The sequence below is a fragment of the Bufo bufo genome, chromosome 6 (genome assembly GCF_905171765.1).
Source record: "Bufo bufo chromosome 6, aBufBuf1.1, whole genome shotgun sequence".
NCBI lineage: Eukaryota > Metazoa > Chordata > Amphibia > Anura > Bufonidae > Bufo > Bufo bufo.
The window spans coordinates 162,624,230-162,651,609 of record NC_053394.1 but is presented as its reverse complement, the minus strand read 5'-3'; the positions used below and the strand labels follow the sequence as shown (position 1 = coordinate 162,651,609).

The window sequence follows — 27,380 nt, the reverse complement described above, 5'->3', positions numbered from 1 at the left end:
CCCAGACCAAGACCAATTAGCCCTACATGCAGCATTAGAAAGGGCTGTAGATCTAGCCGACAATCTGACCATGTCTGCTGAGGTATCAGCAAGAAAAATTTATGCCAGTTTTAAAACCAGGAGGGAAGACATATTCTCTTCCCTAGGCGTACCAGCGGATAAGTGACTTTCTAACTGAGTAATGCAAACAGACAAAGATCTAGCAGTGCAGGTTGTGGCTATTGCAGGTCTAAACATTGCAGCACCCGTCTCCCAAGAATGCTTTAATAAACCCTCACATTTTTTGTCCATAGGGTCTTTTAGCAGACCCATATCTTCAAACGGGAGAGAGGACTTTTTAGAAATTCTGGCTACCGGTGCATCTATTTTCGAAGTCTTTTCCCAAAATTCTATTTCTGTATCAGCAAACGGGTATTTTCGTTTTAAAGCCCTAGACGTTGCTGTTTTCTTTTTTTCTGGATCCGCCATTCCCCAGGAATGAGCTTTTTAATATTCTGCTGTATAGGGAAAACTATCTTCCTTTTTTTCTCCTAGACCCTGAAACATCTGGTCCTGGACTGACTGAGGTTCTTTAATGTCTTCCAATTTCATAGTGGCTCTGACTGTTTTTAAGAGAGACTCTCTCTCTCTCTCCTGGCAAACATAACGGATGGCCTGATCCATTGTCAGAAGAATCAGAGAGTCTCCATCCGAAAAAAGCTCCCTTTCATCTAATTCAAATGCATCTGTAGAAGGGTCCAAAGATTTTGACGTGGAAGGAAGAGGAGAGGCTGGGGTTCTGCGTGACTCTATTGCAGAGTTTACTTCGTCCCTAATCAGGGTTCTTAGATTCTCCATAAAGGATGGAGATTCCTCCGCTACCACTTTCTCTGTGCACTCCCTCTGAAACTACTGCTGTTCTTCGCTTCTCCTCTTTATGGTCAGCAAGGTAAGGGCATTCCACCCCTGCACGCTCCCCGGCCGATGCTCTCCCAGTTTCGGTGAGAGGCACGCAGGTCGGAAGTGTTTCACCCCTGCGTCACTTCCTGTGCACCAAGAAAAGGAATCCTCCTGCCCACAGAGGATTTCTGCCTTCTGTAGCTATCCTGCGCCGATCTCCCGTGCTGCTGCACATAGCCCGGGCTACCTCAGGATGAGGACTTACACATAGAGACGGAGAAGGGGGGCCCATCCGGAGCCTCCATTCCCTGCTCAGCCCTCCCTTAGAAGGGGAAGATCCAGGCTGAGCATTTTCCTGATGGTTCCGACACTGGAGAGGCATCCGTGCGTCCTGAGGGACAGGAAACATTCAACTGGAGCAGGTAGGAGGAGGTATCATTTTATTGAGGCTCTGTTTTGTTTCCTGTCCTCGGGAGGTGGGATCATCCTCCTATCAGAGCAAGGGAAAAAATTATTATTTATCGATTTTGCATTTTTTTATGTAAAAACTGACCCCCGAATTTTACTTTTGGCAGTAAGCTGACAGTCTTCACGGTTTAGCGCAGTATAGAATAGTTAATATGTTCCTCACTCACTGCCTCCCTCATATATGCCAAAAAGCTGTACTTTATACTGAATAGCCAGGTAGACAATTTGTGTAAATATTTGCTGCTTCTCCTCCATCTTTTTGGGCTGAAGTTCTTTCTGCTTGGTTACTAAGAAATCATAGTGGCTCACAGTGTTCGAAAGGTCTACTACAAGTTGTCCAACCTAGGTCTATAGCGTTAAATGGGTTTTCCAAGGTTTTGATACTGATGACCTATCCTGGTGGGGTCTGACACCTGGGATCCCAGTCGATCAGCTTTTACGCAGCTCAACAAGCACAGCGCCGTATATTGTATAGTAGCTGTGCTCACTCACTAGGCAAGATACCAAGAACAGCCGCTATACAATGTACGGCACTGTGCTTGGCTACTGCACGCGCTGGTGCCTTCTCAAAACAGTTGATTAGCAGGGGTCCTGGGTGTCAGACCCCCAACGATCAGATACTGGTAACCTATCCTGAGGATAGGTCACCAGTATCAAAACCTCGGAAAACCCCTTTAATAGGATAATCGAGAGCAGATGCTCCAAGTAAAGAATCTGACTCTCAAGCTTCGCTTGTTACTAGAAGGCTAATGTTGTATTACATGGAGCCAATAAAATGAATTGCAGTCCATGTAATAGCTATTTGATAGCTGCACTCTGCTGTTGCTTACAGATGGGTCTCATCCCACCTCGATGAGTCCAAACACACTAACAGAGCATATGGAAAGCAGTTGTCCAGAAACACGTAATGTAAAAATTATGTAAAATTAGATATGTGTTTCAATGTAAAAGCTCTACAGCAAACAAGGAAATAAACTCATTAACCTTTATAAGCCAAACAATAACATTCAATCACCATTTAATCTTTAACTCCCTCCAGACCTATAAACAAAGTGAAAAGCCAAGTGACGCAGGTAGCATTCAGTCACTACAAGTGGTTACTGTACACAATATAATATCCAGGGACTCACCAGCCAGCGCTGTCAAAATGTACCGAGATTGGTAGGCTGCAGGACTCTGCAAACGCCAGTAGACCCTGAAGGGCAGAAACCAAAAATAAAGTCACTGAGAAATGACAAGGTAAAAATAGGAGGTTTCCTAATGCAGGTTAGCACCTGCACGTTGGCATGACTCAGTATCTAGTCAAGTGAATGGGTACTGGGAGAGACCAGGTACTGCAACTCTTGGCTTAGGTAAACCCTTACCCCTATTCACCAGTGTTTGAGTGTAAGGGGAATATTGCTCACCCTGAATTCACGCAGACAAAAAGTAATCTCTCTCTCGTCCTGCAGGTGGTATTCCAGGAATTCTTCCCTGCTCAGGGATAGTTCAGTCAGCATAGCTTTACTAGGATCTAGAAAAAAAAAAAAAAAAAAAAAAAAAAAAAAAAAAAGACCCCATCAGCACCTCGCAGTTTCCGTTTTGTACTTCCCCCGGAGCCATAACTTTTGTATATTTCCGTTCACGTTGTCTTTTACTGGACAACTTGTACTTTCTAATGGCATTTACATACATTTACTATTGCATACAATGTAGTGAGAAGCTGGGGAAAAAAATTCCAAAGGAATTGGGGAAAAAAATTAGGTACCAGTTTAGTTTCTATGGCTTTCCCCATGTGGTAAAACTGACCAGTCTCTGGGTCAGTACAATTAGAACAATTCCACATTTACAACTCTTGTGTTTTAATAATGATTAAGGCAAATCGGCGATTTTGTTCCGTTACAGTGTTCACCATACAGGATAAATAAGTTTACAGTTTGATCGTGCAGCCATTTTGGGACACAGTAATGTCCATGAGTTTTATTTTATTTTTTATTATTATTGTTTATTTTATTATGGGGATTTTTTACATTTTTTTTTTTTTTTTTTACGTCACCCTAGGTGGCTATTACAAGCAATTATTAGATTGCTTCCCCAATACATTGCAATGTATTACCACTGCAATGCATTGCAGATTCGCTATGTTTTTATGGAGCCCTGCCACCTGCAGAGCTTCACAGGAACTACAGCTATTAAAGCCTTGGTTTCTTCAGAGAGACCAGTGCTTTTTGTATATAAGTAACAGCTTCTGCGATCTCTGCACGGGGAAGCTGTTAAAGCCCCAGGAGCACAATGCTCTGGGGGAAAGACACTTTAGATGGCGAGGTAACAACTGACCACGCCATCTGAAGGGTTAAATGTCTGCAATATCCCAGATCACAGACTACATTAGCCCCAGTTGTCTCCTGTTTAAAATCACACTGGGCTCGCAAATGGGCATCATTTTTAAAGACCGGACTTCCACTATACATGTACACCAGAAGTCCGGAAAGGGTTAAACCTGATGATTTTGGAAAATAAAACATGAACTTACAAAAAGAAAAGCCTTACACTAAATTACCAAGGGAGATTAATCTACCAACACAGAGAGCACTGAGGTGAACCCAGATCAACCCGAAATTACCGGAAAACACTGAAAGCGACTGCGAAAGAAACAAAAAAAAAAAAAAAAAAAAAAACACTGGATAACAGAAAGCGGGGTAAGGGGAAGAGTGCCAGGGAGGCTAGCCCTGATCTGACACACCCCAACAAGTTTGCACGGTTTGCAGATGAGGGGAATGTCAGTTCAGAGATGGCACTGCTGCAGCCGGACACTTCCTCCACCAGTCAGGGGAATGTGAGCTCTATTAAGCAGGGGAACAGGAGAGCAGGGCAGGCCAGACAGGTGCTGGTAGCGGGAAACTCAATTATTAGGGGTACAGACATGGCGATCTGTCACAAAGACCGGGATCATCGAACGGTGTGTTGTCTTCCTGGCGCTTGAGTTTGACACATTGCGTCGACAGATTACTGGGAGGGGCTGGAGAAGATCCAGCAGCCATGGTCCATATCGGAACCAATGACAAAGTTAGAGGTAGGTAGAGCGTCCTTAAAAATGATTTTAGGGATTTAGGTCACAAGCTTAGGGCAAGGAGCTCAAAGTGTTTTCCGAAATACTACCTGTACCAAGAGGCACACAAGAAAAGCAGCGGGAGATTAGGGCTCAACAAGTGGCTCAAGAACTGATGTAGGATGGAGGGGTTTGGGTTCCTGGAGAACGGGGCCGACTTCTCTGTTGGCCACAGGCTCTATCGTAGGGATGGGCTGCACCTCAATCAGATCCCCATAACAGTGCCATCCCGAGAGCCCAATAAGAGCCACCCACAGATCCCCCATAAGTGTCACCCACAGCTCCCCCATAACAGTGCGCCATCCACAGATCCCCCAGCACACCTTTTGGTTCAAAATATTTTTTTTCTTATTTTCCTCCTCAAAAACCTAGGTGCGTCTTATGGGCCGGTGTGTCTTATAGGGCGAAAAACACGGTACATTCCTTATGGGAATAAAAGGTTAAGGAACAAGAAAAAAACAATGTGGATAAATAGAACTGTAAAGAAAGCAATAAATGACAAAAAGAAAGCATTTCAATCACTAAAACAGGAGGGAGGGTAGAAAGGAAGCAATGAAAAACTATAAGGAAGAAAAAAATAGAATATGTAAAAAAACAAATAAAAGCAGCCAAACAAGAGACCAAGAAATTAATTGCCGAAGAGAGCAAAACTAACCCTAAAATGTTCTTCAATTATATAAATGGTAAAAAGTATAAATATGAAAGTGTCGGCCCTCTACAGAGTAATGAGGGGGAGTTGCAGAGAGTGATGATGATGAGAAAGCAAAGCTATTAAATATTTTTTTATCCACTGAGGAAAATAAATTCCCTATTAGAAGTGCCCTGTCTGACCCAGGAAGAAGTACAGCAGCGTCTTAAAAAGATTAAAATAGTCAAATCGCCAGGACCAGATGGCATACACCCCCGTATCCTAAGTAATGTCATAGCCAGCCCTTTATTTCTGATATTTGCAGACTCTATACTGACAGGGAGTGTTCACAAGATTGACGCATAGCAAATGTGGTGCCAATATTTAAAAAGGGTCCAAAAACAGAGCCCAGAAACTATAGGCCGGTAAGTTTAACATCTGACGCGGGTAAACTGTTTGAAGGTTTTCTAAGAGATGCTATCTTGGAGTACCTCAATGAAAATAAGCAAATCACGCATATCAGCATGGCTTCATGAGGGATCGGTCATGTCAAACTAATTAAATCAGCTTCTATGAGGAGGCAAGTTCTTGACTTGACAGCGGCGAATTAATGGATGACTTATATGTGGACTTCTCCAAAGCATTTGACACTGTACCGCATGAAAGGTTAGTATATAAAATGAGAATGCTTGGACTGGGAGAAAATGTCTGTATGTGGGTAAGTAACTGGCTCCGTGATAGAAAACAGAGGCTGGTCATTAACGGTACACACTCAGATTGGGTCACTGTCACTAGTGGGGTACCTCAGGGGTCAGTATTGGGCCCTATTCTCTTAAATATATTTATTAATGATCTTGTAGAAGGCTTGCACAGTAAAATATACATTTTTGCAGATGACACTAAACTTTGTAAAGTAGTTGACACAGAAGAGGACAGTATACTGCTACAGAGGGATCTAGATAGAGTCGAGGCTTGGGCAGATAAGGTTTAACACTAACAAATGTAAGGTTATCCACATGGGAAGGAATAATGCAAGTCACCCGTACATACTAAAAATGGTAAAACACTGGGTAACACTGACATGGAAAGGGACCTAGGAATTTTAGTGAACAGCAAACTAAGCTGTAGAAACCAGTGTCAGGCAGCTGCTGCCAAGGCCAATAAGATAATGGGTTGCATCAAAAGGGGCATAGATGCCCGTGATGAGAACATAGTCCTGCCACTTTACAAATCACTAGTCAGACCACACATGGAGTAATGTGTACATTTCTGGGCTCCTGTCAACATGGCAGACATAGCAGAGCTGGAGAAGGTTCAGAGGAGGGCAACTAAAGTAATAATTAGAATGGGGGGGGCGACTACAGTACCTTGAAAGATTATAAAAATTAGGGTTATTCACTTTAGAAAAAAGACAACTGAGGGGAGATCTAATAACTATGTATAAATAGATCAGGGGTCAGTACAGAGATCTCTCCCATCATCTATTTATCCCCAGGACCGTGACTGTCACGAGGGGACATCCTCTGCGTCTGGAGGAAAGAGGATGATTCTTTACGGTAAAAGCAGTGAGACTATGGAACTCTCTGCCTGAGGAGGTGGTGATGGTGAGTTCACTAAAAGAATTCAAGAGGGGCCTGGATATATTTCTGGAGTGTAATATTACAGGTTATAGCTACTAGAATGGGGTTGTTGATCCAGGGAGTTATTCTGATTGCCTGATTGGAGTCGGGAAGGATCTTTTTTCCCCTTAAGTGGGGAAAATTGGCTTCTACCACAGTTTTTTTTTTGCCTTCCTCTGGATCAACTTGCAGGATAACAGGCCGAACTGGGTGGACAGAAGTCTTTTTTAGGCCTTATAAACTATGTTACACTAATCTGTCAAATTTCCTCTTACCCGTCTCTTCTTCCACGTAATTCCTGAGTGTGACTTTTCCACAGAGACCTGCTCTTAGCGTCACCTCTGCAAGTGTCGGTGGGAAGTGCACCACAGCATCTGAAAGAAGCCTAAAGAAACAGAATTGTCAGAAGAACAACTTATCTAAATCACTTGTTAAAGGGGTAGTCCGAGATTATAAACAAGGGCATGGCTTTTCGGTCACCTAGGCTGAGACTGGTATTGCAGCTCCACCACATGCTGTGAATGGTACTATACCAAACACAGTCTATGGACTAGAATGGCGCTTACTATTACTATATTAGTATCATAGCACGGCGGCTGTACAGTTAAGGATTGCTACATCTGTATACTGTATTTTTATACTTTATTTCTGTTTGGAGTGGGGGAATAGGGGAAGGGGGTGTCCTGTGTGGCATAAATGACATGTTAACTTTATTCTCTGAATCAGTACGACAGATGTGCAATGGCATGTTGTTATTTTTGCAGGATTTTTTAAGCTGGACCCCCAAATCAGATTAATTAAAAGAATGGGTTGTCCTCAAATGAACACTTTACAAAAAAAAAAAAAAAAAAATAATTACCCTTTAAGGGGTTGTCCGGTTTCAATAAGAAAGCAGTCAACTCTAGGAAACAGTCCAATAAGCGATGACGGAGGCAGCATGTCCGATGAATATCCCTTTATTGGGAACTGCTTACAAGAAAAACGTGGTTACAAAAATTGCTACGTTTCGGCTATAACATAGCCTTTATCAAGCACTTGATAAAGGCTACGTTATAGCCGAAACGTAGCAATTTTTGTAACCAGGTTTTTCATGTAAGCAGTTCCCAATAAAGGGATATTCACCGGACATGCTGCCTCCGTCATCGCTTATTGGACTGTGTATTCAGGAGCCTTTGTGGATCTAGGGCTCCAGGTGGGCTGCTGCATTCCGGACGACCGTAAGATCCGGCGAGTGCTACTCTCCATTGATGTGTTTAACTCTAGGAAACAGACTGCAATAACGAATAGAGCAGTACTTACCTGGCCAGGCTTCATTTTTCCAGCTGCAGCGATGACATCACATGACTGTTATAGTCAATCATTGGCCTCTTCGGTGTACCACTGAGGCCAGTGATTGGCTGCAGCTGTTAGGTGCTGTTGACATGAGATCATTGCTGCAGCTGGGTTCACAGCGCCCCGGTCTACGCGCTGCACGGGTCCCCCGTGCAGCAGGGTTCGGCTCTCACATTAGAGTTGTGCTCCTGCTCTAACAGCATGGACCAGCAGGAGTGCCGATCCTGGCTGTTTAACCCCTTACATGCTGCGCAATGGCGCCCGCTGCATGAAAGCGGTGACAGAGGCAGAGGACTCCCTCTGTCTCCCATTGGCACCCGCAATTGCGATCATGGGGTGCCGATGTGTGTAAAGGCTGGCTGGGACCTGGTATAGGCCCCAAGTGTTTTCCGGCAGCTCCTGTTCTGCCAGACTCCTATACCTTGGCAGAATGCTATACCCAGAAGTGACACGGCCGCACCAGAATCAGCTGGAGGAGAGTTTGTGTGGATCTGCGCAAGCGCAGATCCACTGGATTCGTAAAAATAATTGCACCGCCACGGGAGAAGCACCTACTTCATTTGCATGCGCAAAACCATACGCTGCGCGTGCGTACTCAGGGACCGCACTGAGCTCTGCTATGTGATGAGGCTAAACTGCTCCAGATGATGTGTCCACGCGTGCGCACTCAGGGGTAGGGAGATCTGAAGGAACATTTTGCACTGAAAAATCTACCTACCCCTGAGTGCGCACGCGCGGTGTACAGTTTCACGCATGCAAATTAAGTAGGTGCTTCTCCTTGCAGCGGTGCAATTTTTTTTACTAATCCAGTGGATCTGCGCTTGCGCAGATCCACAAACACCCTCCTCCAGCTGAGTCGGGTGCGGCCGCGTCACTTCCGGGTATAGCATTCTGCCAGGTATAGGAATCTGGCATAAAAGCTGCTGGTCAATGTCAGTATAGCACTGACATTAAAATGCAATGCACTATAGGGAGAGTGCACTGTATTATAAAAGCAATCAAAATATTGCCTGTTATAGTCCCCTTGCGGGACTATTAAGTGGTGAAAAAAACAATTATTAAATAAATAAATAAAAATATATGCTTTTTTCCCCCATTGAAAATGAGCTTTTCAATGAAAACAAAACTGCAAAAATAAAATCTCCCCCACATTTGGTATCGCTTTATCTACCGCACTACACAAATACCATGTAAATTATTCCCTATGGTGAATGCTGTTAAAAAATATAAATAAATAATGGCAGAACTGCTAATTTATTCTTAGTTGCCACTGAAAAGTCTTAACAACAAGCAATCAAAAAGCGTAATTTACCCTAAAATGATACCAAGGAAAACTACTAGCCGTCTGGCAAAAATCAAGCCCTCACACAACTACATAGTAGAAAAAAAGATTATATATATATATATATATATATATATATATATATATATATATACACACACACACACACACACACATATACACATACATACACACATATACACTCACCTAAAGAATTATTAGGAACACCATACTAATACGGTGTTGGACACCCTTTTGCCTTCAGAACAGCCTTAATTCTACGTGGCATTGATTCAACAAGGTGCTGATAGCATTCTTTAGAAATGTTGGCCCATATTGATAGGATAGCATCTTGCAGTTGATGGAGATTTGAGGGATGCACATCCAGGGCACGAAGCTCCCGTTCCACCACATCCCAAAGATGCTCTATTGGGTTGAGATCTGGTGACTGTGGGGGCCATTTTAGTACAGTGAACTCATTGTCATGTACAAGAAACCAATTTGAAATGATTCGAGCTTTGTGACATGGTGCATTATCCTGCTGGAAGTAGCCATCAGAGGATGGATACATGTTCTCATTCTGTTTACGCCAAATTCGGACTCTACCATTTGAATGTCTCAACAGAAATCGAGACTCATCAGACCAGGCAACATTTTTCCAGTCTTCAACAGTCCAATTTTGGTGAGCTCGTGCAAATTGAAGCCTCTTTTTCCTATTTGTAGTGGAGATGAGTGGTACCCGGTGGGGTCTTCTGCTGTTGTAGCCCATCCGTCTCAAGGTTGTGCGTGTTGTGGCTTCACAAATGCTTTGCTGCATACCTCGGTTGTAACGAGTGGTTATTTCAGTCAACGTTGCTCTTCTATCAGCTTGAATCAGTCGGCCCATTCTCCTCTGACCTCTAGCATCCACAAGGCATTTTTGCCCACAGGACTACCGCATACTGGATGTTTTTCCCTTTTCACACCATTCTTTGTAAACCCTAGAAATGGTTGTGCGTGAAAATCCCAGTAACTGAGCAGATTGTGAAATACTCAGACCGGCCCGTCTGGCACCAACAACCATGCCACGCTCAAAATTGCTTAAATCACCTTTCTTTCCCATTCTGACATTCAGTTTGGAGTTCAGGAGATTGTCTTGACCAGGACCACCCCCCTAAATGCATTGAAGCAACTGCCATGTGATTGGTTGACTAGATAATTGCATTAATGAGAAATACAACAGGTGTTCCTAATAATTCTTTAGGTGAGTGTATATATAGGTATTGGGAAGCAGTGATGGAAAAATTGTCTTCCTTTTAAAAAAAAATTTTTTTTTTTCATAAATGTAGTAAAACGGAAAAAAATAAATAAAAAAAAAAATATATATATATATATATATATATATATATATATATACATATACATACATACATACATACATACATACATACATACACACACACACACATATATATACACACACACATACATATACAAACACACACACACACACACACACACACACACTGCTCAAAAAAATAAAGGGAACACAAAAATAACACATCCTAGATCTGAATTAATTAAATATTTTTCTGAAATACTTTGTTCTTTACATAGTTGAATGTGCTGACAACAAAAATCACACAAAAATTTAAAAATGGAAATCAAATATTTTAACCCATGGAGGTCTGGATTTGGAGTCACACTCAAAATTAAAGTGGAAAAACACACTACAGGCTGATCCAACTTTGATGTAATGTCCTTAAAACAAGTCAAAATGAGGCTCAGTAGTGTGTGTGGCCTCCACGTGCCTGTATGACCTCCCTACAACGCCTGTGCATGCTCCTGATGAGGTGGCGGACGGTCTCCTGAGGGATCTCCTCCCAGACCTGGACTAAAGCATCTGCCAACTCCTGGACAGTCTGTGGTGCAACGTGACATTGGTGGATAGAGCGAGACATGATGTCCCAGATGTGCTCAATTGGATTCAGGTCTGGGGAACGGGCGGGCCAGTCCATAGCATCAATACCTTCGTCTTGCAGGAACTGCTGACACACTCCAGCCACATGAGGTCTAGCACTGTCTTGCATTAGGAGGAACCCAGGGCCAACCGCACCAGCATATGGTCTCACAAGGGGTCTGAGGATCTCATCTCGGTACCTAATGGCAGTCAGGCTACCTCTGGTGAGCACATGGAGGGCTGTGCGGCCCTCCAAAGAAATGCCACCCCACACCATTACTGACCCAATGCCAAACCGGTCATGCTGGAGGATGTTGCAGGCAGCAGAACGTTCTCCACGGCGTCTCCAGACTCTGTCACATGTGCTCAGTGTGAACCTGCTTTCATCTGTAAAGAGCACAGGGCGCCAGTGGCGATTTTGCCAATCTTGGTGTTCTCTGGCAAATGCCAAACGTCCTGCACGGTGTTGGGCTGTAAGCACAACCCCCACCTGTGGACATCGGGCCCTCATATCACCCTCATGGAGTCTGATTCTGACCGTTTGAGCAGACACATGCACATTTGTGGCCTGCTGGAGGTCATTTTGCAGGGATCTGGCAGTGCTCCTCCTGTTCCTCCTTGCACAAAGGCGGAGGTAGCGGTCCTGCTGCTGGGTTGTTGCCCTCCTACGGCCTCCTCCACGTCTCCTGATGTACTGGCCTGTCTCCTGGTAGCGCCTCCATGCTCTGGACACTACGCTGACAGACACAGCAAACCTTCTTGCCCCAGCTCGCATTGATGTGCCATCCTGGATAAGCTGCACTACCTGAGCTATTTGTGTGGGTTGTAGACTCCGTCTCATGCTACCACTAGAGTGAAAGCACCGCCAGCATTCAAAAGTGACCAAAACATCAGCCAGGAAGCATAGGAACTGAGAAGTGGTCTGTGGTTACCACCTGCAGAACCACTCCTTTATTGGGGGTGTCTTGCTAATTGCCTATAATTTCCACATGTTGTCTATCCCATTTGCACAACAGCATGTGAAATTGATTGTCACTCAGTGTTGCTTCCTTAGTGGACAGTTTGATTTCACAGAAGTGTGATTGACTTGGAGTTACATTGTGTTGTTTAAGTGTTCCCTTTATTTTTTTGAGCAGTGTATATACACACATACATACACACACACACATATATACACAGTACAGACCAAAAGTTTGGACACACCTTCTCATTCAAAGAGTTTTCTTTATTTTCATGACTATGAAGGCATCAGAACTATGAATTAACACATGTGGAATTATATACATAACAAACAAGTGTGAAACAACTGAAAATATGTCATATTCTAGGTTCTTCAAAGTAGCCACCTTTTGCTTTGATTACTGCTTTGCACATTCTCTTGATGAGCTCCAAGAGGTAGTCCCCTGAAATGGTCTTCCAACAGTCTTGAAGGAGTTCCCAGAGATGCTTAGCACTTGTTGGCCCTTTTGCCTTCACTCTGCCGTCCAGCTCACCCCAAACCATCTCGATTGGGTTCAGGTCCGGTGACTGTGGAGGCCAGGTCATCTGGCGCAGCACCCCATCACTCTCCTTCATGGTCAAATAGCCCTTACTTTCAAAGTTTTCCCAATATTTCAGCTGACTGACTGACCTTCATTTCTTAAAGTAATGATGGCCACTCGTTTTTCTTTACTTAGAATTTGTATTATGGCAAGAAAAAAGCAGCTAACAGTCTATTCAGTAGGACTATCAGCTGTGTATCCACCTGACTTCTCCTCAACGCAACTGATGGTCCCAACCCCATTTATAAGGCAAGAAATCCCACTTATTAAACCTGACAGGGCACACCTGTGAAGTGAAAACCATTTCAGGGGACTACCTCTTGAAGCTCATCAAGAGAATGCCAAGAGTGTGCAAAGCAGTAATCAAAGCAAAAGGTGGCTACTTTGAAGAACCTAGAATATGACATATTTTCAGTGGTTTCACACTTGTTTCTTATGTATATAATTCCACATGTGTTAATTCATAGTTCTGATGCCTTCAGTGTGAATGAAAATTGTACATAGTCATGAAAATAAAGAAAACTCTTTGAATGAGATGGTGTGTCCAAACTTTTGGTCTGTACTATATAATCTCTGTCTCCCATTGGCACCCGCAATTGCGATCGTGGGGTGCCGATGTGTGTAAAGGCTGGCTAGGACCTGGTATAGGCCCCAAGTGTTTTCCGGCAGCTCCTGTTCTGCCAGATTCCTATACCTTGGCAGAATGCTATACCCATAAGTGACGCTCCCGCACCAGAATCAGATATATATAGCGCTTTTTTCCGCCACCTATTTTCGCCGACTTGCCCCGCCCCCCTTTCGTTACTGGGCCCAGCCGGCCCGCTGCTAGTGGCGTCGCTAGATGGGGGCGAAGGGGGGCGATTGCCCCCCCTATGTTGTTCCTCCCCCCCACTGATTCTCCCAGGTGAATACTAATGAGCACTTCCATTATGGAAGCGCTCATTAGTGTACCGAAGGACCAGGAAGTGGTGAACGCTCTGTACTTACCACTTCCTGGTCCTTGGCTGTGCAGCGTGAGGGCGCTCTGTGACCTCACGTTGTGCGCGCCAGTTCAGAGCACAGTCGACTGAGGAGAAAGAAAATTCCAAGCAGCGTCCGTCCAGGAGCAAGAGAGGTAAGTGTTTTTTTATTTTATAAAAAATGTGGCTGCTGGGGGCATAATGGGGGCTAATTGGAGGCATAATGGGGGCTAATTGGAGGCATAATTGCTTATAATGGGGGCTAATGAGAGGCATGGGGGCTGATATGGGAGTAATGAGAGGCATAATGAGGGCTAATGAGAGGCATAATGTGTCATCCACAGATGCCCCCATAACAGTGTGTCTTCCATAGATCCACCATAACAGTACGCCTGCGCACTGACGAGAGACAGAAAGAAGGGGTAAGAATCCGCGGAAGCAAGCAGAGGACGGCACAGCAGACGACTGAATAGCTTCTTTTGTAAGTAAATTGTTTTATTATAAATGTATCCCTGCATACCGCAATTCTCTTGTATTTTGTAATCTTATTTATATATACTTATTTTGTTTTTGCCCCCCCCCCCCATTTTTGGTATCTTTATGTCCCCCCTATATATTGTTCCTAGAGTCGCCACTGCCGCGGGCACTGGCAGCCTGGCTGTCACGACCGTCACTGGCAATTTTACTTGCATCCCTGTTCTCTAAAGGGGCGGTCCTAGGGGTGGGTAGGGGCGAGTTCTACCACCTTTTCTCTGAGGAAAAAAAAAAAAAAAAAAAAGTAATAAATTATATATATATATATATATATATATATATATATATATATATATATATATAAATAAAAACACAAATAGTGCAGCAGCACAGTCAGATGCAAGGTACCAGGTGCAAAATCCCCACAGAGGTCGGCTCTTCCTCCACGAAATATATCAAACGAATGATGAGGCAGCACTTCTAGTATAAAGTGAACGGGTGAGGACCCCAAAATTTATTAAAGCGACGTTTCGGCCTGCTCAATGAGGCCTTTCTCAAGCTTGAGAAAGGCCTCATTGAGCAGGCCGAAACGTCGCTTTAATAAATTTTGGGGTCCTCACCCGTTCACTTTATACTAGAAGTGCTGCCTCATCATTCGTTTGATAGAGATAGAGATTATATATATATATATATACACACACACACACACCTAAAGAATTATTAGGAACATCTGTTGTATTTCTCATTAATGCAATTATCTAGTCAACCAATCACATGGCAGTTGCTTCAATGCATTTAGGGGGGTGGTCCTGGTCAAGACAATCTCGTGAACTCCAAACTGAATGTCAGAATGGGAAATAAAGGTGATTTAAGCAATTTTGAGAGTGGCATGGTTGTTGGTGCCAGACGGGCCGGTCTGAGTATTTCACAATCTGCTCAGTTACTGGGATTTTCACGCACAACCATTTCTAGGGTTTACAAAGAATGGTGTGAAAAGGGAAAAACATCCAGTATGCGGCAGTCCTGTGGGCAAAAATGCCTTGTGGATGCTAGAGGTCAGAGGAGAATGGGCCGATTGATTCAAGCTGATAGAAGAGCAACGTTGACTGAAATAACCACTCGTTACAACCGAGGTATGCAGCAAAGCATTTGTGAAGCCACAACACGCACAACCTTGAGGCGGATGGGCTACAACAGCAGAAGACCCCACCGGGTACCACTCATCTCCACTACAAATAGGAAAAAGAGGATACAATTTGCACGAGCTCACCAAAATTGGACTGTTGAAGACTGGAAAAATGTTGCCTGGTCTGATGAGTCTCGATTTCTGTTGAGACATTCAAATGGTAGAGTCCGAATTTGGCGTAAACAGAATGAGAACATGTATCCATCCTCTGATGGCTACTTCCAGCAGGATAATGCACCATATCACAAAGCTCGAATCATTTCAAATTGGTTTCTTGAACATGACAATGAGTTCACTGTACTAAAATGGCCCTCACAGTCACCAGATCTCAACCCAATAGAGCATCTTTGGGATGTGGTGGAACGGGAGCTTCGTGCCCTGGATGTGCATCCCTCAAATCTCCATCCACTGCAAGATGCTATCCTATCAATATGGGCCAACATTTCTAAAGAATGCTATCAGCAACTTGTTGAATCAATGCCACGTAGAATTAAGGCAGTTCTGAAGGCAAAAGGGGGTCCAACACCGTATTAGTATGGTGTTCCTAATAATTCTTTAGGTGAGTGTATATATACACACACACACACACACACACACACATATTCTTGGTGACCCAAAGAATAAAAGATATTCTGTTATTTATACCATAAAATTTATAACATAAAAACTCTGTGGCAGTATTGCTGTTTTTTCCCCCGATCTCCCTCCCAGAAAGAGCTAATAAAAGTTAATCAGAAAGTTATGGTCACCCCAAAATGACACCATTAAAAACTACAACTTGTCCAGTAAAAAAAAAAAAAAACACACAAGCCCTCATACTGCTACATAGATTGAACAATACGAAAGTTATAGGTCTCGGGAGACGACAATGAATAAAAGAAAAACGCTTGGTCAGTATTGCCCAAAACAGGCTCGTTACTAAGGGGTTAAGGTACATTTCGGAGAAGGCATCACTTTATTGTAATAAGGGAAGTCACATGTGCTTACCTGGCTTGTGCTCTGAGGACATTGGGACAGCTGCTTGGATTATACACGGCCTGTAGGGACTCACAGTCTTGATATGACAAGTTATGGGTCTTTGTAACTCCTGAACAAAGAATGGACTATTCAATGGTATATTCTAAATGTGATATTATACATAGTGGTAATAGACCAAATATAACGCTATATCATGTTACCAGCATATGCGAACTGCAGGGAACATATAGCCCTTGAGTTCCCTGCTAATCTGTGCCCCAAAAATGCAACATTAATAAAACTAATAAATTTAACCTGTTTAAAACCACACCCCGCATGGTCCTCCATTATAAACTGACTTCGCTGTGAGTGAATAGTGTGAGTTTAATGGTTCATTCAGACGTCCGTAGTATTTTGCGGTCCACAAAACACTGACGCCGCACATCGCCGGCACTTAATAGAGGATTCCTATTCTTGTCCGCGGCTGCGGACAAGAATAGGACACGCTCTATTTTTTTCTAGAGCCATGGACCGGAAGTGCAGGGCCACAGACTGGAAATGCGGACAGCACACTGTGCTGTCCGCATCTTTTCCGGCCCCATTGAAAATGAATGGGTCCGCACCCGTTGCGCATAATTGCGGAACGGATCCAGACCCGTTCTACGGACGTCTGAATGGACCCTAAAGGGAACCCATCACTAGGTTTATGTTGTCCTAACTGCCAAATCCTAACAGCTCAAGCGCATACCAATGAGTCCTCATATTCAAGAGCTCCCAGCTGTACCAGTCCCTCCATTAATTTCTCTGAGGCCGAAAAATTGCTGAGCGCTGGCTCGGCTATTTTCATCGAGCCCATAGAAGTGAATAGGATCGGTGGGCGGTCAAGTGCGATGTGCTCCTATTCACTTCTATGGGGAGAGTGCTTGGTGGTGGCCGGACCGGAGTCTTTCAGCCACCACCTTGCGGGGCTCCGTTCTCGATGTCCTAGCGATATGCCCCATTGTCTGAGATGAGACATCCCCTTTAACCCCTTACAGACAAAGCCTATTTCGTCCTTAAAAGGGGTTGTGCAACTTTATGATTTATCGTTTTTATTGATTTTGCATAGCACATGTATACAGACAGTGTATATTATGCAAAGGATTATTATATAAAGAACAATTGGTATTACACCAATAACATTGTGAAACAATACAGTTGAGGGTGAGGCGCAAACCCTCTATTTGCCTCATAGTAATGACAGAAAGTTAGGAACAATACAGGTAGTAAAATTGTCATTGAGTTTGAGATCATTTGACTGAAGAACTGAATTCTGAGTGCTTCACTTTAGCAAGAAAATAAAAAAAAGTAAAGATAAAGTAAAATAAAATTAATACTGAAACATTTAAGGTCTCCTGAACAATGCGGCAGCCAATTCAGTAAATAATATATGATTCAAGGTGAGTAGTAGGAGCTCAACCTCCAGGGGGACCAGGTCTTTTTCTTTAAAGTCTGATTTAACATTGAGTCTGGGAGAAGACTCTCAAGTCTACATGTAGTATTTATAGTAGGGGTGCACCGAAATGAAAATTCTGGTCCGAAACCGAAAATTCTGGATGCCCTTGACCGAAAACCGAAACCGAAACTGCCTTTTTGCCCAAATACTTTTTTTTAATGATTTTATTAATAATTCTTTTTCATGAATTTAATAAATCATATTATATATGGAGAGGGGGATCTGTGGGTGGCTCTGTTATGGAGAGGGGGATCTGTGGGTGGCTCTGTTATGGAGAGGGGGATCTGTGGGTGGCTCTGTTATGGAGAGGGGGATCTGTGGGTGGCTCTGTTATGGAGAGGGGGATCTGTGGGTGGCGCTGTTATGGAGAGGGGGATCTGTGGGTGGCTCTGTTATGGAGAGGGGGATCTGTGGGTGGCTCTGTTATGGAGAGGGGGAGCTGTGGGTGGCTCTGTTATGGAGAGGGGGATCTGTGGGTGGCTCTGTTATGGAGAGGGGGATCTGTGGGTGGCTCTGTTATGGAGAGGGGGATCTGTGGGTGGCGCTGTTATGGAGAGGGGGATCTGTGGGTGGCTCTGTTATGGAGAGGGGGATCTGTGGGTGGCGCTGTTATGGAGAGGGGGATCTGTGGGTGGCTCTGTTATGGAGAGGGGGATCTGTGGGTGGCGCTGTTATGGAGAGGGGGATCTGTGGGTGGCGCTGTTATGGAGAGGGGGATCTGTGGGTGGCTCTGTTATGGAGAGGGGGATCTGTGGGTGGCTCTGTTATGGAGAGGGGGATCTGTGGGTGGCTCTGTTATGGAGAGGGGGATCTGTGGGTGGCTCTGTTATGGAGAGGGGGATCTGTGGGTGGCGCTGTTATCGAGAGGGGGATCTGTGGGTGGCGCTGTTATGGAGAGGGGGATCTGTGGGTGGCGCTGTTATGGAGAGGGGTATCTGTGGGTGGCGCTGTAATTTTATAGTTTGGATTACTTCAGAGATTGCTGGTGGAGTTACTGCTTTCCAGTGTCTAGTGATGACCAATTTGGCACTAAGCAGGATATGTCCTATTATACGTCTGTTATCAAACGGTAAATCCTCTATGTTGAGAAATAGAAGAGCTAACGTCGAGGAAGGAGGCAATCGTATACCCGTGGTATGAGCTATTAGATCAAATGTTGCGCTCCAAAAGGGAGTGAGTTTTGGACACGCCCAAAGAATGTGTAGGAGAGAACCGGTATTACCACACTCACGCCAGCAACAAGCCGAGGTACCAGGATAAATGATGATTAGGTGATGAGGCGTATAGTACCACCTTAGGAGGGTTTTTATCCCAGCTTCATAATGTGTAACACATTTAAACGTAGTTCCAATAAAACGGATAGCCGCAACCCATTTCTCCTCTGAAAAAGATAACTTTAGTTCTCTTTCCCATTTCAATAAGGGGGGAGATTTACTAAAATTAGCTTTATCGTTTAAAATATTGTATAAGTGATGAGTGGTATGACACCTAAATAAAGAAGGTGCCTTGAAAATCCTCATCACCCCTGTATGAGACCTAGGCGGGGAAATGAGGAAATTGCTGAGGCAGTGTTCTATTCTCATATAGGAGAGAAATTGGGAGGGAGGTAAGCAATATAATTGGCGTAATTTGTCAAAGGAGATCATGGCTGAATTTTCCACCAGTTGGGCAGCGGATAAAATGCCGGCTGTGGTCCAGGTTGTAAGATCAATATTATTTATGCATAAACTTAGGGTATTCATCGATACATGCGGTAAAATGTTGAGATTAGCTGAACCTTGCGATAAATGGAACTTGGACCATAGTATAATAGCTTGTTTTACCATAATCAGGGTTGTGCAACTTTTAACTTTTTTGTAAACAGACCTCACACAGTGGCCAGACCCATGATGGTGATTAGTGTTGAGCGAGCAGAGCTTCGGGTGCTTCATCTGAATTCGCTTTATTCAAAACTTCGGAATAATACTGTACGGAGATCAGTCTCCATATAGTATTAGAATGTATGGGCTCCGATGAGCCGAAGTTAGTTATTCATGAAGTCGAGCGTGACTTTGTTAAATAACTTCGGTAGTTGATTTTTAAAGTGGAAAACCACTTTAAAACTTGAAACCGAACTCTGCTTTGGTTCCGAGCTACTAGTCAGAAGTCACACGCAACTTTGCGAATACCGGTAACTTATTTCGGCTCATCGGAGCCCATACATTCTAATACTGTACAGAGACGGATCTCCATACATTATTATTCCTAAGTTTTGAACGAAGCAACTTTGGATGAAGCATCCGAAGCTCACTTCGCTCAACACTCATGGTGATCATGTTTGGTCCACGCCGCTAGGTTCCAGCTCCATCGCTTCGTGACAGCCTCCACAGGCCCTGGATCTTTCTGAATCAAAATCCTGTTGATGGAGGTCGCGCAATTGGCTTTAGCTGTGACCTATCATCCATGTGGTACGTCACACGGTCACATGCCACATGAATTTTGGTTGCACAGGGCTTTAGGTGTTAAAACATAAGAAACCCCCCACCAAAGGCCCCATTTTGGAAACTACATCTATCAAGGAATTAATATAGGGGTGCAGTGAACATTTTGACCCCACAAGTGTTTCATAGAATTTATTAGAATTGGGGCATAAAAATCAAAACTTACATATTAACAATAATATTTAGTTTTAGCTCAAAATTAACAGGAGAAAAAGCACCTGTTAACCAATTGCGCAGGTGCAAGAACTCAGCTCTAGGCGTAATGTCTAGTCCTGTCAATCTGAGGGGGGGGGGGGTTGTTTAGAGCTCCAGAGGCGTGTGTACTAAGCCCCAGGGGAGTCGCTGTAGTAGTGCTCAAACAGCTACAGCCCACCTACTGGTGCTCCAAAACATACAGTATTTTTAACAATATACAGAACAAATTGACTATACACTATTATATAAATACACACTCATACAGTACTGTGCAAAAATAATGAGTGTCTGCAGGCAACAGTGATGCATGGTGGGGGATCCTTACAAGTTTGGGGCTGCATATCAGCAAATGGAGTTGGGGATTTGATCAGGATTAAAGATGTCCTCAATTATGAGAAGTAGAGGCAGATACTTATCCTTCATGCAATACCATCAGGGAGGCATCCAATTGGCTCCAAATGTACTCTGCAGCAGGACAACGACCCCAAACATGCATCCAATGTCATTAACAACTATCTCCAGTGTAAAGAAGAACAAGGAGTCCTGGAGGTGATGATATGGCCGACATAGAGCCCTGATCTCATCATCCAGTCTGTCTGGGATTACATGAAGGGACAGAAGGATCTGAACAAGCCTGCATCCATAGAAGATCTGCCAAAGTCCTTCAAAAACTGTGTGTAAGTGTACCTGCAATGGGTGGGGGGGTCACACCAAATACTGATCTGATTTAGATTTCTGTTTTGTTCATTCACTTTACATTTTATTAAATGATAAAAATTAACTATTAGCACTTTTATTTTTTAACGCATTCTTACTTTACTTACTTTATACCTGCCTGTCACTTTTGCACAGTAATATATATATATATATATATATATATATATATACAGTGGGGGAAATAATTATTTGACCCCTCACTGATTTTGTAAGTTTGTCCAATGACAAAGAAATGAAAAGTTTGAACCCCTACCAACCATTAAGAGTTCTGGCTCCCACAGAGTGGTTAGACACTTCTACTCAATTAGTCACCCTCATTAAGGACACCTGTCTTAACTAGTCACCTGTATAAAAGACACCTGTCCACAGAATCAATCAATCAAGCAGACTCCAAACTCTCCAACATGGGAAAGACCAAAGAGCTGTCCAAGGATGTCAGAGACAAAATTGTAGACCTGCACAAGGCTGGAATGGGCTACAAAACCATTAGCAAGAAGCTGGGAGAGAAGGTGACAACTGTTGGTGCGATTGTTCGAAAATGGAAGGAGCACAAAATGAACATCAATCGACCTCGCTCTGGGGCTCCACGCAAGATCTCACCTCGTGGGGTGTCAATGGTTCTGAGAAAGGTGAAAAAGCATCCTAGAACTACACGGGAGGAGTTAGTTAATGACCTCAAATTAGCAGGGACCACAGTCACCAAGAAAACCATTGGAAACACATTACACCGCAATGGATTATAATCCTGCAGGGCTCGCAAGGTCCCCCTGCTCAGGAAGGCACATGTGCAGGCCCGTCTGAAGTTTGCCAATGAACACCTGAATGATTCAGAGAGTGACTGGGAGAAGGTGCTGTGGTCTGATGAGACCAAAATAGAGCTCTTTGGCATTAACTCAACTCGCTGTGTTTGGAGGAAGAAAAATGCTGCCTATGACCCCCAAAACACCGTCCCCACCGTCAAGCATGGGGGTGGAAACATTTTGCTTTGGGGGTGTTTTTCTGCTAAGGGCACAGGACAACTTATTCGCATAAACGGGAAAATGGACGGAGCCATGTATCGTGAAATCCTGAGCGACAACCTCCTTCCCTCTGCCAGGAAACTGAAAATGGGTCGTGGATGGGTGTTCCAGCACGACAATGACCCAAAACATACAGCAAAGGCAACAAAGGAGTGGCTCAAGAAGAAGCACATTAAGGTCATGGAGTGGCCTAGTCAGTCTCCGGACCTTAATCCAATCGAAAACCTATGGAGGGAGCTCAAGCTCAGAGTTGCACAGAGACAGCCTCGAAACCTTAGGGATTTAGAGATGATCTGCAAAGAGGAGTGGACCAACATTCCTCCTAAAATGTGCGCAAACTTGGTCATCAATTACAAGAAACGTTTGACCTCTGTGCTTGCAAACAAGGGTTTTTCCACCAAGTATTAAGTCTTTTTTTGTTATAGGGTTCAAATACTTATTTCACTCAATGAAATGCAAATCAGTTGCTATCTTTTATTTAAAGTTATTTTTTCGATTTTCCTTTTGATGTGCTATCTGCCACTGTTACAATAAACCTACCATTGAAATGATACTGTTCTGAGACTTTTCATTTCTTTGTCATTGGACAAACTTACAAAATCAGTGAGGGGTCAAATAATTATTTCCCCCACTGTATATATATATATAGATAGAGAGAGTTAGAGATAGTGAGCATACACTGATATACATACTGACCATACTTGCAAAACAGCTGGATAACTAGACGATTGCTGGCCGTATTCAGCTTGATCAAACATTTCTCTACTGTCTTCTCCAGAGAAGGGAGGGAGCGGAAGACGCTCATCACTGACTAGGAACGGGGAAAGACAAAGTTATCTGACAAAGTACATCCCCCATAGACAATGCACCTCATGCATGAAAACTAGAGGAGAGACAAAGTCCGCAAGTCGCCTGCAGCAGCCAATCAGGTTCCAGGTTTCATTTTTCTAGCACAGTTTAAAAAAGGGATCTGATTGGTTCCACGTTGTCTCCACTAGCTTCCATACACGAGGGCCAGTTTAGGGACCTGCAGGAACTCTGGCTACCTTCATGAAGATCTTGCAATGGCAGGTTCCTCCAGTTGCCTCATAGGAGTAGAAGAAGAGTGGAGCGAGAGTAAAACAGGCATAGGCTGACCTCGAGGAGTTCACCGAGCGCAGGCAGAGCTGAGAAGAGGATGAAAGGGCTGTTAGACAGGAGGGTAACATACACCGACAGGACCTTTCACTTCACTAAGTAGAAAGTGCCATCATGTGTTCTACTTAAAGGAGCTGTCCACGATTATTTCTTCAAAAACAGCACCACACCAGTCCACAGGCTGTGTTTGGTATTCCAGCTCAACTCTATTAAAGTGTTGTTCCTGACCATGAGAATATATCACCTATCCACATGACAGGTGGGGGTCCAACCACAGGGACCAGAATGAATACAAGAACAGGGTCCCTAAGTCCCAGGTACGCGAACACTGCCCTCAGCTATCTCCATCAGTCCCATAGAGAATGAATGTGCGACCATCACTCCAAGGACTCTAGGAGACCCTATTCATGTGACTGGTGAAGATCAGACCCCACCGATCAGATACTCATCACCTATGCTGGGGAAGAGTAGTATTACTTGATACGGATCACTTGGCGATCATGTTATACATGGATGGCTCGGACTGAGAGCTGTTGCTTTTTAACTCCCCCCCCCCCCCCCCCCCCCTGCTCTGGGTCAAAGAGGGGGACTCCACATGACCCCCTTATGTTCTAAAACAGGTATCCTCAAACTGCGGCCCTCCAGCTGTTGCAAAACTACAACTCCCAGCATGCCCGAACAGCCTACAGGTATCAGCCTACAGCAGGGCATTGTGGGAGTTGTAGTTTTACAACAGCTGGAGGGCCGCAGTTTGAGGATGCCTGTTCTAAAAGGTCATTTTGTTAGGAATTGTCCTGATGTGACAACTTTTTTTTTACCAAAGTAAATGGATGAACAGTATTAGTTTCTTACCCCATCCCCTAAGGGTTCAAAGTAAAGCTCTTCTCCAATTCGGGACAAGGAGTGAATAGCGCGTCCAAGAGCTAAAAAAAAAGACATGTCAGGTGCACTACACAGATGTAGCAGAGTTGAATTAGGTCATGTTCACACTTACTGGGGGAGATTTACAAATGAGAGCACTACAGTACTCAGCATGGACGCTCAGGCCTAAAACACCAGACGCCCGGATTGGGAAAGGGGATTTACACATATGGCGTTTGTTCTAAATGCTATATTTATACATGTCCTATTCATGGTGGTTTTGCCACCATTTTGTAACCAGCGGTTTTAATAGGGAAACCGTTTTCACGCTGGTCTTCATTTCCCCTTATCATACATTTGGCGAATCCTCCAGCAGCCATGCGCCTAAGAGATGGGGTCGTTTTTCGCCAACATGTACGCCAGTTTCCAGGCGTACATATTAGTAAATTTGCCGGCCCCTGACACGCCCCCGCCCCACCCACCTGTCAAAAACTTTTTGACACCAGCTGTAGGACTTAATATTGTCCCACAGCCGGTCAAAAAGGGGACGTGCGACTACTTTTATGACTGAAATAGTCGCAAGCCTCTTAATAAATGACCCCCAGCATTGACATGCGGTACCACAAGTGTGTTTTCAGCTTCTGGAGTTTGCATTATATGTGCACCCTAATAATAGTCCTTATAACCCCTATGGAAAGCCATATGACCAAATGGCAAACTCATCACCACCTCCATTCTAACTTACCTTTAATGTTGGCTCCAGTAATCACGCACTTTACTGCTGCACCCATTTTCGTTCACACAAGACTTCAGAGCTGCAGCAAAAGTAGTAAAGCACTGAGCAATTTCCTAAATCATCCCGTCTACGTAAAGAGACTATGACAAATAATGTACTTCTAACCCACAACAAAATCGGTAGCACGGAATACGCATGCGCACAAACGCGTCTAACGCCGCGCACCAGAAGCAGGGCAGCTGCCAGTTCTTCCTAGAAGCCCATATATTCTAGGCTGACATTATTCTCTATAGGCAGCCGCCATTTTGTTGTAGTCCAGCAGTTGTACTACTCGACTGCACGGGAACAGGAAGGAAACTTACAGCAGCTCAGGTGCATTCCGACTGTTTACAGGTTCCCGGAAGTTACTTTCTTTTTGTTCCGGGTGCTGCTGCGATGGCAGCTGTTTTTGACTTGGACCTGGAAACGGAGGAGAAGAGTGAAGAGAACGAGCCGGTGAGGAGGGGCGCGCGTGGGTTTTCTGAGGAATGGGGCGGGGCTAAGCAATGCAGTCCTGGTGGTCATTGGTGGGCTGCGTGTAACTACTACTACTACTACTACTACTGCTGGTTGACGTGGACGTTGTATGAAGGGGTTAAACTGACTGCATTGTCCATTGGTTGTAGCGCTTACTACATGTAGTTTACAACCTAATATACAGGGCGCTTCTCTATGGTGAGGGGGCTAGCGCTCCCCACATGAATATTGGTTATGTTATTATTATTTATGATTAAAGCGCCATTCATTCCATAGCGCTGTACATATGATGAGCGGTGCATATACATAATACAGACAATTGCACTAATCATAAACAAGACGAGTTACAAACTGGTACAGAAGGAGAGAGGGCCCTGCCTGTGAGGGCTTACAATCTACGTGGTATGGGTGAAGGACACAGTAGGTGCGGGTGAAGTTGGTCATGGCGGTATAGAGGCAGCAGGGTCACTGGTTGTAGGCTTGTCTGAAGAGGTGGGTTTTCAGGTTTCTTTTGAAGGATTCCACTGTAGGGGAGAGTCTGATATGTTGGGGTAGCGAGTTCCAGAGTATGGGGGATGCGCGGGAGAAATCTTGGAGGCGATTGTGGGAAGAGGCGATGAGAGGAGAGAAGGAGGCCTTGTGAGGATCGGAGATTGCGTGTGGGGATGTATCGGGAAAGTAGCTCAGAGATGTAGGGAGGGGACAGGTTATGGACGGCCTTGTATGTATTTGTTAGTACTTTGAAGTGAATTCTCTGGGCAATGGGGAGCCAGTGAAGGGATTGGCAGAGGGGAGAGGCAGAGGAGTAACAGGGTGAGAGGTGGATTAGTCGGGCAGCAGAGTTAAAGATAGATTGGAGGGGTGCAAGAGTGCTAGATGGAAGGCCACAGAGGAGGATGTTGCAGTAGTCTAGGCGGGAGATGATGAGGGCATGTATAACCATTTTCGCAGACTCAAAGTTGAGGAAAGCGCGGATGCGGGAGATGTTTTTGAGTTGGAAGCTGCAGGTGGTGGAAAGGGCTTGGATGTGCGGTCGGAAGGAGAGGGCAAAATCCAAGGTCACTCCAAGGCAGCGGATTGGTTGACCGGGGTGAGTGTGCCGCCATTGATCGTGATAGATAGGTCTGTTGGTGACCATTTGACCTACCATGAAGACAGGCCCTCTCCATATGCTCTAGTGCAGTGATCAGCAACCTTCGGCACTCCAGCTGCTGTGAAACTACAACTCCCAGCATGAAAACATGCTTGGCTGTTCTAATTCCTACAGAAGTGAATGAAGCATTCTGGGAGTTGTAGTTTCTGAACAGCTGGCGTGCCAGAGATTGCTGATCCCTGCTCTAGTAGTTGGTACCATTGGCTGCGTTATCAGTGACACCAGTGGGCATGCTGTGATTCATGGGAGGTATATGCCAGCTGCTGTGCCCCCTGCACTAGATATTTCATTGTGGAGATGGGCTTCACAGACAGCATTCCTACCACTGCATATTCACACTTCAGTGGTTTTCCAGGGATAGTAGGTCCGTGGCCACACGACAAAAGCATGCCCGATTACGGATACCTCACACACATTATATTCTATGGGTCTGTGGCATCCGTGTTGGAAGAATATGCTCGCGAAATTCATTTTTAGACAAGCAGTGCACATGGAATACGGATGATACACGGAGAGCAATAAACAGACACGGACCAAACATGGATGAACCACTGACCATCCTGTCACGGAGGTCATCACAGATATGTGAATGAGGCCATACTTTGAATTGACAGGTGGTATCCACACGTATCTGCAAACCTGAGGATGCGACTACAGGTAAAAGAGGTAATCTCCGGCCGTGGGCACCGCGCACAACTGATAACTGTCTCATGTACATT

At 44.4% G+C, this 27,380-nt stretch overlaps 2 protein-coding genes across 2 annotated transcripts in view; one reads left to right on the top strand and one right to left on the bottom strand.

The window, feature by feature from the left end:
* RAD9A (RAD9 checkpoint clamp component A) overlaps positions 1 to 25,492 on the bottom strand; it is a 56,189-nt gene extending 30,697 nt beyond the window's left edge. The window contains exons 1-9 of the mRNA XM_040434640.1: positions 25,355 to 25,492; positions 25,002 to 25,071; positions 24,248 to 24,318; positions 23,305 to 23,424; positions 22,955 to 23,069; positions 16,383 to 16,482; positions 6,958 to 7,067; positions 2,754 to 2,860; positions 2,478 to 2,542 (exon numbers count right to left, since the gene is read on the bottom strand). Coding sequence (XP_040290574.1) covers positions 2,478 to 2,542; positions 2,754 to 2,860; positions 6,958 to 7,067; positions 16,383 to 16,482; positions 22,955 to 23,069; positions 23,305 to 23,424; positions 24,248 to 24,318; positions 25,002 to 25,047 — 734 coding nt within the window. The 5' untranslated portion in view covers positions 25,048 to 25,071; positions 25,355 to 25,492. The remainder of the gene's footprint in view (positions 1 to 2,477; positions 2,543 to 2,753; positions 2,861 to 6,957; positions 7,068 to 16,382; positions 16,483 to 22,954; positions 23,070 to 23,304; positions 23,425 to 24,247; positions 24,319 to 25,001; positions 25,072 to 25,354) is intronic.
* The window catches only part of RPS6KB2 (ribosomal protein S6 kinase B2), a 41,434-nt gene continuing 39,449 nt past the window's right edge, over positions 25,396 to 27,380 (top strand). Inside the window, exon 1 of the mRNA XM_040434639.1 lies at positions 25,396 to 25,487. Within this exon, the coding sequence (XP_040290573.1) occupies positions 25,428 to 25,487 (60 nt within the window). The 5' untranslated portion in view covers positions 25,396 to 25,427. The remainder of the gene's footprint in view (positions 25,488 to 27,380) is intronic.